We start from the raw sequence: 16,147 nt of genomic DNA, 5'->3' as shown, positions 1-16,147 counted from the left end.
GAGAACTAGATAAACACTTACCATTAGGATCAGGGAAGGCCTTGTCTACGACAGCCATGTATTTCTCCTCTGAGGTCAACACTGTGCCCCCTGTTGGCAGGAGTCTGTGGCGGGCAGGGGTTCCCTTTGTATATGACTGGATGCATGAGATATAACAGCATCATGAAAATGTTCTGACAGAAAAAAAAGTGCTTTTTATGTGAAATTGATTAAAGAATACGTTTTCACCTCCTGACTGTCATGTAGCTCCAGGCTATAGTCAGCGCGGACCACGACAAATCTCTCTCTCCACTTTCTGTCATCAAAGTAAAGCACGCTGTCCTTGTACAGGACCTCTGAGGCCTGCAGAGGCTCCTAGAAGTGAAACATACTTGTGTTAATGAGAGTAAAACTCTGCAACACCATTAATCAAATAACACTGATAATGTAAGTGAGAGTGTAGTATAAGACCATTAAGCTCTCACCTTCTGTTTGAGGAGCTGGGCCTGTCCTGCTCTGTGCTGCTCCACCTCATCCTTCAGATGACAAAAGAAGGCGACACAGCTTTGCCTCCTGTAATGAGGACTAAAGTTCTTCAGCTCAGCCTCTGTCCGGCCTACACACACATGAAAGATCAGATTACACTTGGGAAAAGAAGTGTGGCATATTGTATTGTATGGGCACTTGTAATGGACCTTAAATCTTTAAAAATATATATTACATAAAAGAAACTGTGCTTGCAAATACTCCTTAAATAATAGCCCACTTAAATGTAATTAAAGTGTTCACTTTCATGACTGGTTATACTTTTAAATAGCTCACTTTGTAATTTCTTTTTTTTTTTTTTTTTTATTATTTTGCTTTGATAATCATTTGTCGCACTTTAAAGAAGCACACTTATTATGATGTATTGACTGACATACTAAAGCACAAGTACTATTTTTGAGCTGTAATGTGTGAGTTGATGACACATTTGAGGTTAATTTGTAAATACTCTACACTGACACTTCCTCATTAAAATGTGTAGTTACACGTTTAAATTTAGTACAGAGCTATAAACAAAGAACAATGAATTAAATTCCCTCAAAACCAAGATCCAGACCAAAATCAGACACTTCAAGACCCAGATTCAGACTAAGACTAGACCCCTAATAATTCAGACCAAGATCAGACCCTTCAAAACCCAGATCCAGACCAAAATCAGACCCTTCAAGACCCAAATTTTGACCAGGACTAGACCCCTTGGGATTTAGCCCAAGATCAGACCCTTCAAGACCTAGATCCAGACCAAAATCAGACCCTCCAAGACCCAGATTTAGACCAAGATTAGATCCCTCGAGATTTAGATTAAGATCAGACCCTTCAAGACCTAGATCCAGACCAAGATTAGACCCCTCAAAATTCAGACCAAGACCAGTCCCAGATCCAGACTCAAATTAGACCCCTTAAAATTCAGGCCAAGACTAGACTCTTCAAGACCCAGATCCAGACCAAGACTAGACACTTCATGACCCATATCTATACCAAGACTAGATCCTTTAAGTCTCACATACAGACCAAGATTACACCCCTCGAGACCCAGATCCAGACCAAGACTAGACCCTTCAAGACCCAAATCCATACCTAGACTAGACCCTTCAAGACTAAGATCCAGACCAAGACTAGACCCTTCAGACCCAAGTCCAGACATACACAAGACCCTTTAAGACTTAGATCCAGTCCAAGATTAGACCCCTTAAGACCCAGATTCAGACCAAGATTAGACCCTTCAAGACCCAGGTCCAGACCAAGACTAGAACCCTCGAGAACAAGATCCTCAAGATTCAGACCAAGACTAGACCTTTCAATACCCAAATACACACCTAGACTAGACCCTTTAAGACTACTGTTTTAACACTTGTAAATTATAGTGAATATCATACTAGTATACTATTCTGACTACTTCTTCCACATTTTTATAAATATTAAGTGTAGTACGTATTGTACCAAATTCAGCTATATCTTGAAGTATGCAGAAATGGGTGATATGATCGAAGTACAAAATAAGAAATATTTCAAACTTTACAATAATATATCACACTCTATCTATAGTGACAGGTTAATACAGTTAGATCATGACTCTTATTGTTCCTGACTCAGAGGGAGGAGAAACTCTGTGACTCATTCCTAAAGACTGAGCCATCTTTACCACTTCACTGCACTGCCAAAATGACATGGCACAGAGCGCAGGCCTCAGTCCATTTCAGCATTATTCCACTGAGCAAACTAAGTTCAAAACTTTATTTGCAACAGCACTTGGGCTTAGATCCCAGTTTCCAAGTTTTTAAAGGAAAATATCCTTGGACTTCCCTTGGAAATATTACTTTCCGCCAAGGAGTAAATAGTATAGAATTCCGATTGACTGGAAGAAGCCACTGGCAGCAGCTGCATTATATGTAATTTACAGGGCACATTAGACATGCTATATTAACCATTATCACTACTTGGCAAAATAGTGTCTGATACAATTTAGAAAATGACAGAATACTTCTAACTTGTGGTCCAGAAAATGGTCACCATGATGATTCTGATCATACAGTTGCTTTGGGATTACAAAAAGGGATATTGTGGAGTCTAACTAATGTTAGACCATAGGAGAATGTAGTTTTAATGTTGAAAATGATATCTTGCCAAGGTAAACAAGGAACCATTACATCTGGCAAATTTGTCGGCATCTTGTCATCATCATGCAGAGTTGTTCAAGACATTTTTTACCCAAATAAATGATCAGACATTTACTTTGTGTGAGAAAGTAACGGAAATCATTCGTCACGGATAATCTTCCCTGTTCATTTGAACCAGCTGATCCGGTTCAAAAATTGGACTGAACGATTTATTTATAAATCCCACTTCTTTATTTCAGCTGACTCAATGATCTGAAGTCTCTCTGTTCCTCACATAAATCTCTCATATGGCTTCAGAAGATCACGAGCCATAAGGCATAAGGCATACTTATATACTGCTTTGTTGTCCTATTTGGATCCGTTTTGTATTTCAAAAACAAACGAACAATAAATGAACAAGTAATGGTTTTAACTTTGTTATTTCTAGGTTAATTGTTTCTTCAATTAGATAAACATTGCATAATAAAATAAAATAAAATTTATAGGAATATTCTGTCTTTCTTTGAGTGCTAATTCCCGGATTAAAAAGGAGTGAAGTTGGATATTAAATTATACAAACCCAATAATCATTTCCTGCTTTTGATTCTCAGCATACAAACTATACATATACTGGTATACCAACTCAAAATAAGCAATACTCTTAGGCAAACAATAGCAAAACACCCAGTATGAGACAAGCTACTATATTTTCTACTAAAAATAACCGTACTAAGACTAAAGCTGTTGCTTATCTGAGATCTGACTTCACACTCTTATTGCATCACAGTGTGTCACACTTTAAATGCTGAGGGTTCTCCATCATCTTGAACAACATCTTAAACAAAAAGACAATCAAAATCAATTATTTTAAACAGAAATTCTGACAATTGCCTTATTTGAGGCATATTTCTTTCCTCTTTGTAAACAACACCCCCCTCCTCTTAAGGGAGTTTTCCTTGTTATTAGAGTATTAGATTTCCAGGACTTTCAGCAGTAAAGTTGTTTTTAAAGGTGCTGTACAAATAAAATTAGATTAGCTTGAGCTGAATTGAATTAAGTGAGTTAGAGAACAGACAGCTGCTCTGAGGAGGGGAGAGAGATGACAGAGTGGTTTCCTGTGAGGACACACACACCACAAATACACACCACACAAACACACACTTGTGATAAGAGCACGACCGTTGTAAATCCTGGACAACTCAGCACATATTTCTTCCTAAAACACACAAGCTATGAAACAACACACCTTTCTAACCATGTTCATAGCACAGTCAGTCAGTGCTAATAGCACTGCAACACTGCACTTAGTATTTTAATATTGTACCTCACTGTACCATACAAGAGGGCAAAAGTGCATTCAAATGAAGACATATTTACTACACATCCCAGGAAGTTTACAGAATAACATTTGCAGATTTTTGAATGCACAAAGTGTTTAGGTTTGTACTTGGCATTCTTTCATCTGGACTGAGATTTCAAACAGCTACTAGCGATAGTGTAATCTCTGTATAGCAGTCAGCCCTTCTTGGTAATGGGTATAATTAAATATAATTGGTGCCTATTACAGATCCAGTGTAATTGCAGGATGTATTGATGCAGATAAATCCTTGACTCTAAAGAAAACAGAGAGAAAAAGCTAAATAATAGTAGTAGTACACACACACACACACACACACACATATATATTTTATTTATACAACAGTTCTTTCTGGTCCTCGAATCTGATTGGCTTATAAGAGTGCGATATTAGAGTGATATCAGAACTCCAACAGCCATTTCACAGTTTGTAATCATAGCACTCTGCTTGCAGTACCTACTTCTTACAGTAAGTGTCATGGTGGATGCCCAAATCCAGTATCATTGTATAAATAGTACTGTTTTTGTGTCACGGAATGTAGTTTTAAGAGGTTTCAGGTGAGAATATACTTGTTTATAGTTCAAATATGCTGTTTGTTAATAAAGATAATGTCTATTTGAACATTTGCATCAACGTTTTCGGACATGTGAGCTCCAGATGGTCAACAGCCGTTCAGTGCTCATGAATCTGCCCGACAGCGCCTCACCTTGGCCAGATCTTCTGGAATTTACCACTGGCTCTGATGTCTCTATAGTGGTTAAACATGAGATGCAATTAGTTTTGGGTAAATCCAATGGGTAGTCTTTTGTCTCATTAATATATTATTTGTTCCAGAGAAGATAGTTTTGGCAAAATCTCAGGTTTATGTAAATTCAATGCTGTATATCAGAGCACTAAAGTATACTTTATACTTTGTGCCTATCAACTTTTTTGATGGCTGTTTTTGTTGTTGTTGTTTATTAAATATTATTATTCAATAAATAATATTTTATACACATAATTTAAAACACATAAATGTGTTCGTGATGGTGATTTTAGTTACATTGTTCCACTGTTAGATGATGACAACAGTGAAAAGATTTTTATATTGAAAAGTTATAAAGGCTATAAGCAGAAGTTATTTTTAGTGTCAACAACAGCTTGACACAGCGAACTAATGCACTGAGCAGCAAAATTACCCTTAACAGATGAAAGGGTATTAACGTTACGACAAAGCTAACGCTTTCTCCAGCTGACATTCAAACTGATGTTTATTGTGGAGTGACCAATCTGAAGAATGAATGCTGTATCAGATGCCTGGTATGTTAATCACACTAGCTCAGTCCATCTCTCTCTCTCTTAAAGGGGCCATATGATGCGGTTTCTTGTTTTCCTTTGTCTTTAGAGTCTTACAAGCTGTTTGAGCATATATAAGATTTGTAAAGTTGCAAAGTTTAAAGTCTGAAACCCAAATAGATATTTATTATAAAAGTTAAGCCACACCTTCCTAAAACGGCTCTTTCAAACACACCTCCACATGTCTACATCATCGTGTGGGTAGATTTGCATAACACCACCCACATGTATATGCAAAGAAAGAAGGCGTAACTTTTTATACTGGCTGTAGTTGTGAAAGCGATAGTACTTAGCCTTCCAAATGAGGACACAACTAGAAATCAGTGGTTAAGTTATATTTACAATACTGTTCTGGAACAGTACAACGCAAATATTTGAGTGGGTTCTGCACATTTTACAGAGGACTGTTTCCTGAACCTGGGAGAGTAGCCTACAATGCTAGCTGTGCACAAAGGGTTAAGGCTATAAAGTGGGGCAATTCCAACGCTGGCGGCCTGTAAGTACATTTTCATATTTAAAGAATTTGCTACTGACTATTCAAACGCGAGTTTTGAGAAGTGTAGATTAGTGCTTGTTGTTCGTTGTTTCTGCGATCACAAATGCAGACATGGTGTTATGTTTACGCGGCGCAGTGCAACGCAACACGTAAAAAGACAGTATGAGTCATTATAATCAGTAGTTGTGTACCACTGGATGCAATAAACACCTTGTTTATAATGGGTTTTATTGTTTTTGTCTTGTTGCACCAGGAAACGGCATCACAACATGGTAAGGGGCGTAACATTTCCATCACAGGCTTGAGGTATTCGGCCAGTCACAATGCACCAGATAGCTGGGCAATCAGAGAACACCTCACTTTTCAGAATGATAAACTTTGTAAAAATCTAAGCGTTTAAGAAAGGTCGGGCAGAGAGGAGCAACAATAATGTACAGTATATGGAAAATAAAGTGTTTTTTGAACCTCAAACCGCACACACACATTACACCAAATTCACAAAATAATATTATTTTTAGAAATATCATATGACCCCTTTAATACTTTACACAATACAGTGAGCTTTTGCTGCAGTAATACAATAAGCTTTCAATGAAGCAACTCAACATACCTCCGTTACTAATTCTAAAGTGATGTTTTGGAATTAGTAATGGAGGCTTGGGCTCAGCTGTTAAACTGTCAAACTTTGATTTTAATCCATGGCGGAAGCAAGTAGTTTAGCACAATGGAGGGCTTTTAAAGACACTCCATTGATATTTCGTTTATGTATTTACACGCCGTCGAACTGTTGTATAAATGCAATATCACACTCGTAGATGTGAGATATGGCTGTATATCAGCACGCTGTGATTACCTATGGCCGAATTACAGCTGTGCCAATATACAGCCATATCTCACGTCTACTCTTGATATTGCTTATATATATACACATACACACACTACTACTGGTTAGGGAGTCAGGCTTGTAACCAAAAGGTTGCGAGTTTGAGTCCCAGGTCCGGCAGGGATTGAAGGTGAGGAGAGTGAATAACCAGTGTGTGTGTGTGTGTGTGTTTGTTCACTACTCACTACTGTGTGTTTGCACTTGGATGGGTTAAATGCAGAGCACAAATTCCGAGTATGGGTCACCATACTTGGCCACACATCACGTCCTTTCCTTTCCTTAAAAATTACAGGTCAACAAGATTATTTATGCTCACTAACAATGCATTAATTTGATCAAAAATATGATCAAAACAGCAGTATTGTGTAATATTAAATGGTATGTGCTATTTGTGAAGTGATGTCATTTCCTGCAAACCCAAGGGCTGATAACTTTTGAAGAAGCCGTGAAATCAAGTATAAGGTTTAACACAAAGTGACACAATGGCTTAAATAACCATCTGAAGCTCAAAATGGAAAGTAACACTACTGTTCACAAAGTTAGGGGTCGGTATGATTTTTTTTTTCTTTTTTTTAAATCTCTAATGCTCACCAAGGTTTGATTTATTTGATCAAACAGATGATAAAAACTGTAATATTGCGTAAAATGATTACAATCTGCATTGGGTTTTCAATGTAATTTATTCCTGTGGTGCAACAGGATATGCTTTTGGTGCTTAATAAACTTTTATAAACTTTTACTTTTTTGATGAATAGAAAGTAATTTAATTAAAACAGAAATCTTCTGTAGCATTATAAATGTCTTAATGTCACTTGCGATTAATTTAATGGTTTCTGAATAAAAGTTCTTCAAATTCTTGCAAGAAAAGAAAAAAAAAAAACAATCTTACTGACCCCAAACTGAATGTATATCTTAATGTCAACATAGACAAACAACAGATATGAGGGCAGATGGTCACTGAAAAACGGCATGTGAAATGTATTGTGTACAGTGATGAGTTAAGCAGATCTGTGGATCTCCCTGGGCAGTTCATAAATACAGAGTGTTTTCTCAGATTCTTTGCAGGCTATTGCACATCTTCACTATAACTTTGGTCTTAAACTTCCTTTATCTCCCCACACACAAACAGGGTTTTAAATAGCCCCCGTCTCCAGTTTCTCCCCTGATCACTGGTATCCTGACAGAGGATGGTGTCTGGGACTTTAGTTTTGTTGTTTTATATATCCCTTATCCTTTGCCCTGCATATGTGTGTTCCTGTGATGCAGGAAAAAGGCAAAAGAAACTATGATTCTGAAAAAACATATCAAACACACATGCCACCCTAAGCTTAGCAAAAAAAAAAAAAAAAAAAAAAAAAAAGTGAGAACAAGAACAAAGCATCTACATGGTACTTGTGAAGTGAGGTCATTTCCTGCTAACTTCCGAGGCAGCTGTGAAATCAAGCGAAAGGTTCAATACAAATGTTACGCCTCAGATGAGGCCAATGATTAAAACTACCATCTGAAACTGAAAATGGAAAGAATAGTGCTTTCCATTGCCTGTATCTACAGTCCTCACAGTGGGACTGGAAAAAGGTTTTTCTTCATGAACATATTTCATAATGTCCTACATTTCTTAGCTGACAGCCTGAAATGCTGCCAAAATGTGACATTTATGAAGCGGAACAACCAACAGATAAAAATGACGGTGTGATGCAGAATTTATAAGCAAACTGAGTGTTTGCATTAAACTGTTTTCTCTGTGCCGTGTAACGATTTTTTAGCACAGTATCTCTAAAAGTTCAAAATATAATCTTTAGTACTCAAAAGATGTAGGATATATTTCTAGCTCATTACTCTTAAAATAGGTCTAAAGGTTCTTTATTGGGACGGTTTGATGGTTCCAAGAACAATAACATTCATGGAAACTTTCTGTTTTACAAAACGTTCTTAGTGGGAAGGGTTCAGTTTTCTTTACACTATGGTGTAAAATGGCATTGCTTTGGAAGCTTTAGTGTTAAAAGTGCAGCTTAAATACTGTATCTTGCAATACAATTCAAGACAGCCAACGAATTACGGTTTATTGTCTTCTTTTACAGCACTTTACAATGTTTTACTGGCGACAGCACTTGTCTAACTCTTGTTGATGTTGAGTTATAAGTCCAGTGGTTTGGATGGCCAGCTGAGAAGAGCCTGCTTTTCCCATCACCTCTTGGCCTGCAGAACAGATCTGTAGCCTGAAACGCCCAATGAGGGAGACAGGCAGCTCCATAACTAACATATCAGATAGGAATGCTCTCTTTTTCCCTCTCTCCGTTGTCCCTAAAGTGCAAACTGAAAAATAGCATGTGGTTCAGCAAATGTGAGAAGTTCCTGAAGGAGCTACATTATTCTGTCAGTGTAGGCTTTATGTGGGAGGTTGTTTCGATCCTTAATAGTTTTGAATCCAACTTGTAATGTGGCAAGCTGATCACTCAAGTAATACAAGTCTGAGGCCACAGTGAAAATCTGGGATAGAAAATCTGATTTACACATGGAAATGTATAAAGTATTAAGCATCAAACTCAAGATGCTCTTTGGATCTTCTCAAATCATGCTGTAGAACACGATCATCAAGTTTTAAGCAAACTTGTGAAGTTCATGCAGCTTGAATGCTGCTGTTTTTAAAGCTAAATAGTGATAACCCAAATACACAGACAAATTTTTACTACTCACTCAAATTGTCATGCTGATAATATAATTTTTAATTTTGGACTCAGTTGTTAGAACAGCAGAGGTGGTCTTCCAACATATGACATCATGGATCATTCTTTACATAACTCCCACATACCAAAGATGAGATACCGAAAGGCTGAGAAGCAGACCTTTAACATTACTGTAAGTTCAGAACGAGGCGTCATAGACTGACACAAATGTCAGTGTGTGACTAGAATCATGAAATTAATCAGTGAGGGTGTGGGTCACATGCTTAAACTGCCTCTCAGTATTGAGCTGTTCTCATCTGGAGGTTTGGGATGAGGTCCCGGAATAAAGCTCTTGTTCCTCCCATGTCTTTAGAGTCAACCTGATTCACTGACTGATACTCCCTACAGCAGAAACACACCCAGAGACATGTTTTTCAAAACCTTCTAAACCTCTTGTCCCACATTGTTTGTGCTATTTATGATTTTCACCTGGTGGATGATAACACTCTTAGATTTACACTGAAGTAGAGACCTGAGCTGACACTACTACTGGGATTCCTCAGGGCTCAGTGTGTGGACCACTCATCTTTCCCATCTACATGTCATCACAATGATCTGTCATTTAGAAACGTGGCTTTTGATGACAGTTACCTCAACTCAAACTACTTCTCATTCCAACTAGATGATCCGACGGTAGCTGTCTGCATTGCAGCCTGTCTGACAGACATTTCTGGCTGAATGAACGACCATCACCTTCAACTCAACATGCTAAGACAGAACTACTCGTGGTCTCAGCCAACCAAACACTTTAACTATAACTCTTTCCAGGACAGTAAGGAACCTATGAGTTGTGATCAATGATTACTTAAGCTTCATAGACTATATTGCTACAATGGCCTGGTCCTGCAGATTTGCCTTATACAACATTAGGAAAATTAAACCCTTCCTATCAGAGCAGGCCAACTCTTTGTCCAAGCTCTTGTTCTTTCCAGACTAGACTATTGTAATGCTCTCTTGTGGGCCTTCTGGCATGTACTATCAAACCTCTGCAACTAATCCAGAATGCAGCAGTGAGAGTGGTCTTCAACGAGCCGAAGAAAGACCACATAACACCGCTCTTCATCAGTTTGCATTGGCTGGCAATAGCCACTCACATTTCAAGGTACTGATATTTGCCTACAAGACAACCACTAGCACTGCACCACTATACCTAAACTTGCTAGTTCAGACTTATGCGCCCTCTAGAAGCGTACTCGTGTGCCATCCCAAAGAGGCACTAAATCCTCTTTTTCGTCAGCACCTAATCAATTAATACTAGCACTTACCTATTCTATTCTATTCTATTCTATTCTATTCTATTCTAATTAGTTTTATTATTTAAAAAACCCTGAACGCCCTAACATACACCTAACCCACCTTAGCAAATCCCTAGTAGCACCCTAGCTAACACCCTAAAATCACCTAGAATGCCCTAGCAACCACTTACAGAACCTTACCAACCATTAGCAAACCCAGAACAACCAGAGCAACCACCTAAAACACCACCTTAGCAAACGTCATAGAGACCACCTAGAACACCCTAGCAACTACCTAGACCACCTTACCAACCGCCTAGCAACACCCTAGCAAACACCCTAAAAACCACATAAATTACATTAGCAACCATCTAGGAAACAACCAGAGCAGAAATGTAAAACACCACCCAAGCCAACATCATAGAGGCCACCTAAAGCACCCTAGCAACCAACTAGAACACCTTACCAACTGCCTAGCAACACCCTAGCAAACACCGTAAAAAACACATAAAACACCCTAGCAACTATCTAGGAAACACCCAGAACAACCTGAGCAGCCACCTAAAACACTATCCAAATAAACATCATATAGACCACCTAAAACACCTTACCAACTGCCTAGCAACACCCTAGCAAACACCCTAAAAACTGCATAATACACCCTACAAACCACCTAGGACACCTTACCAAGCACCTAGCAGCACTCTAGCAAACACCCTAAAAACCACATAGAACACCCTAGCAACCATCTAGGGAACACCCAGAACAACCGAAACAGCCACCTAAAACACCATCCTAGCAAACATGATAGAGACCACCTAAAACACCCTAGCACCTTACCAACCGTCTAACAACACCCAAGTAAATACCTTTAACATAAACCTTAAATACCCTAGTAACCACCTAGTAAAGCTTTATCAAACAGAGAACGCAGTGAAAACCTTATAGAACATCCTAGCAACAACCCAGCACTTACCTAGTACAAAACAGTTCAGTACAACAACAGAACACCCTAGCAATGCCCAAGCAGACACCCAGAACACCCTAAAAACACTTCACAATCACCTGAAACCCCTTAGAAACAGCAAAGCAATGCATAAAAAAAACACTCCAAGCACTTCAGAAACTACCAAGCAACACCATATCAAACACAGAGAACTTCTTTAAGAAAACCCTTTTAAACCCCCTAGGAATCACCCAAAATCACTTGGAACCCATTAGTAATCACACAGCAATACTACGTGGTTGAAAATCACCATGAGAGCAAATTTTCACAAGATAGCACTACTGACTTTTCTCTTACAAAAAAAGTTAAGCAAATCTGGTGTTTACTGGTGGAATCTATTTATTTTCTTTAAATTAAACAAATCTTGGCAGGTTCTGCAGCTCATTTATGAGGAACGTCCTGCAGTACTTGATAGGAATGTGTTCTAATAGAGACAGCAATAAGGCAATCTGCATGTCTTCAAGGTGTTTGGACACATTTGTAATCAAATGGGCAATGCTGGGAAAAATGTTAACCTTCACCATATGGAAAGGGTGAAAAAGTGAACATGTCTGTCATGGAAATCCCTACACATCTTACTCCCACACGGTGAGCAGTATGAACAACCATGACCGTTCCCCCTTGAGCCCCACTGCGAGTTTTAATGAAGAGTAAGTGGTAAAGAACATATGATGTAAAGCTCAGTTAAAAGTCAAAACAGCATGTTTCGTTCAAGCGCTCAAACAACTGCATCGGGAAAGTGGATCCAGATTGCAGACTTGCACAATTATCTTCTAATACCAGAGTTGCTGGCATTAAAAAGGCAAGAGGACAAGGAATAGAGAATGACTGTGTCATCTGATTCCTTTCAGAGGAATTTGGCCAGGTTGAATAGGACATCCCAGCAAGGCACCATAATACCTCAGTGGGCACAGAAGGTGGCTTAAAACTGCTGAGATCATCAGAACACAAGATATGTTTGAAGCAGTGCTGTCATTAAACAGCATGATATACGTGGATTGACCTAGTCTTAAGACCTAGTCAGCTTCAAAATAAGAATTTTCAATGACAATAATCTGAATATCTGTCTCTATGATGACTAAACAGCAACACTAACTGGATTCCAACTGCATGTCACCAGCATTACTTCATCTACTAATCTGCTGACACAGGTCACAGTTCACAAACACTTTCAAGTTTTAACACAGTGGTGCTGTGCTAAATCTCTTTACTATGTGACTAATAAATTAACTTGATTATGTGATGTCATTCTTAAAGGTGGATTAAGCGATCTCTGAGAAACGCTATTTCTCAGAGTAGATTGGACTGAGCACCAAAACACACTTGTAGCTAATCAACATTAAGAGGGGGGGGAGTCTATTGCATAGCATGTTTGTGAAATTGGAGGCAGAGCAAACAATATAGAGGTGCACCATTGTTTTGGTGATTTTAACCTTCTTCTTCATCCATGTGCGTGTTCATCAACAACGTAGCATGACATATACATGCATTTAAATAATAAAAACAGTAAAAGTACTGCATGCTTTGGAAGCTTATTTCCACCACAGAATAAAAATATAAAAAATGTGTCTGCGACTTTCTAATTTGGAGTTTAATTGTTTTTTTATTCACAATTGTGTGTTTATATCTCCCAATTCAGACTTTTTTCTCGGAATTGCGAGATTATGTCTTACAAGTGTGTGTGTGTGTGTGTGTTTTAAACATCTCACAATTGTGAATTTTCTCATTATTCTGAGTTTGTTATTCCAAGTTTTCATCTCACAATCCTGACTTATTTTCACTGAATTCTGAGTTTACATCTCACAGTTCTGACATTTATCTTAATTTTGAATTTACATCACTCAATTCTGACTTTCTTTTCTCAAAATTCTGTTTATGTCTCACATTTTTTTTACTGTATAACTCATAATTTTGACTTTTTGTCTTGCAATTTGTACGTTTTTTTTGTCTTACATTCCTGACTTTATTTTCATTATTTTTATATCTCACAATTGCAAGTTCTGAGTTAATTCTTACTTTATATCCCACAAATCAGCCTTTTTTCTCACAATCTTTAGTTTATATATCAAAAGTAGATTATCACAATATATTGTCCTCGATAAAACGATAATAAGTTTGATAAATGTTCGATATAGAAGGCTTGTTTAAGATGAACTACACTAGTCTGTCACCAGCTGGTGAGATCTGCTGCTTGCAGTCAGTGGTGGAATTGAATGCGGAGGCGTCAAGTCGGACACTTGCTCGTGTGGTAAAAGTAAATTAAATGCAATATTTGTCAAATACACAGATGTTTTTCAGATATGTTTTCTTGAGCAACTGAAACACTTTTGATATACTTTGATATACTTTATTTTTGATACACTTTTGATATACTATATAATATAGCACATCTGTTCAAGAAAAAAGTTCAACATGAAACATATACTACTTAAATACCAATAAAGACTTTTGTCAGTGTTTTTGATAAACGTGACTCAATATAACTGTGTGACTACAGTAAAAAAGCTTTTACTGTTATAGAAACACAGATTTGAGCATTATTGGAATTATTGTTAGAATAAACCTGAAACACACGTTGTCCTTATCACAGAATAATACCAATGAGAATAAAGTCATCACCTGCAGCACCTGACATTGGCGGCTGGTCTTGTTTTGCTCTCATGGTAATTTAATGACACATGAAAATTTTATAACCAGAATGCCTTGCTTTTTGCAGGCGGCAGTCGAAAAAGCCTAGTCTTTATGCACCAAAAGCATAATGAAAAAGCGCTACTCTTTTGACCCACATGGACCATTTATCTACTCGACTCAAAGTTCAAAAGGCAGCACAGCGCAAGTTTACTCGCTGAAAAGTCTCAGGCCGTTTCTCGAACGGAAGGCTGCATCCTCCGGTGCTCACATTTGCAGGCTGCATATGTCATCAAGCCTGGTTTATTTCAGTTAAAGAAGAAGTCCACTTCCAGAACAAAAATTGACAGATAATATACCCCTTGTCATCCAAGATGTTCATGTATTTCTTTCTTTAGCCATAGAGAAATTATGTTTTTGAGGGAAACATTTCAGGATTTTTTTTTCCATTTAATGGACTGGTATGGTTCCCCCGATTTTGAACTTCCAAAATGCAGTCCAAATGTGGCTTCAAACGATCCCAAATGTGGTTGTAAACAATCCCAGTTGAGGACGAAGGGTCTTATCTAGCGAAACGATCAGTTATTTTCAGAAAAATAATACAATTTATATACTTTTTAATGTCAAACACTCGTCTTGTCTCACTCTGCCTAAACTATTTTTGTTCCAGTTCATGACAGTTAGGGTATGTTGAAAAACTCCCATCTTATTTTCTCCCTCAACTTTAAAATCGTCCTATATCGCTGTTTTACTTTTTTTGTTAAGGGTGATTGATCTTCTTTGCATGTTCACTTTTCAAAGACTGGGTCGGAACTTCTGCAGCAATGTAGGATGATTTTGAAATTATTTTTGAAGTTGAGGGAAAAAATACGATTGGAGTTTTTCGACATACCTTAACTGTCTTGAACCAGAATACACAGAGTTCAGGTAGAGCAAGACAAGACGAGCATTTGAGATCAAAAAGTATTGTATTTTTTTCATGAAAACAACCGATTGTTCTTCTAGATAAGACCCTTCTTCCTCGGATGGGATCATTTACAACCGTATTTGGGATCGTTTGAAGCCGCATTTAAACGGCATTTTGGAAGTTCAAAATTGGGGCACCATACCAGTCCATTATATGGAGAAATATCCTGAAATGTTTAACTCAAAAAACATAATTTCTTTACGGCTGAAGAAAAAAAGACATGACATCTTGGATGACAAGGGGGTGAATACATTATTTGTAAATTTTTGCTCTGGAAGTGGACTTCTCCTTTAATTGAGCATTACATTCGCAACACTTTATGCTTCACTAAGAATAATGGTCAAATTTATAACTGTTAATAATATAAAATAAGATCTTCTTTATTACCTATGCAGTCTACATATCCGACCTCCGGAGGATGCAGCCTTCGTTTGAGAAGCAGCCTCAGTCACACAAGCACTAAACAGCGCTGTGACATCCAATTGTGTGGTTTCAACTATGATTTAAATGTATGCTACTATGGAAGATTAATGGATAATAAAACTGAAATTTCACTACATGAAAAATAAGGTTGTAAAAGTTTTTACGAATGTTGTTGTTTTTGATAATGAGCAAATTTAAATCTGCATCCTAACTCAAGCTGCTACTACTACTGTCTACTCAAACTATGTGCATTTCAAAAAATATTAAAGGGGTCATCGGATGCTCATTTTCCACAAGTTGATATGATTTTTTAGGGTCTTAATGAAAAGTCTATAATATACTTTGGTTAAAAATTCTCAATGGTTTTGTAAAACAACACTGTTTTTACCTTGTAAAAATGAGCTCTGCAAAAATCATCCCATTCTGATTGTTCCTTTAAATGCAAATGAGCTCTGCTCACCCCGCCCCTCTCT

General features: G+C 37.7%; 1 protein-coding gene across 1 annotated transcript in view; it reads right to left on the bottom strand.

Moving 5' to 3' along the window:
- niban1b (niban apoptosis regulator 1b) overlaps positions 1–16,147 on the bottom strand; it is a 34,218-nt gene that overhangs the window by 14,520 nt on the left and 3,551 nt on the right. The window contains exons 2-4 of the mRNA XM_051135434.1: positions 465–595; positions 229–354; positions 22–136 (exon numbers count right to left, since the gene is read on the bottom strand). Coding sequence (XP_050991391.1) covers positions 22–136; positions 229–354; positions 465–595 — 372 coding nt within the window. The remainder of the gene's footprint in view (positions 1–21; positions 137–228; positions 355–464; positions 596–16,147) is intronic.

The sequence above is a fragment of the Labeo rohita genome, chromosome 2 (genome assembly GCF_022985175.1).
Source record: "Labeo rohita strain BAU-BD-2019 chromosome 2, IGBB_LRoh.1.0, whole genome shotgun sequence".
NCBI lineage: Eukaryota > Metazoa > Chordata > Actinopteri > Cypriniformes > Cyprinidae > Labeo > Labeo rohita.
This window is presented reverse-complemented; position numbering and strand designations above follow the sequence as displayed.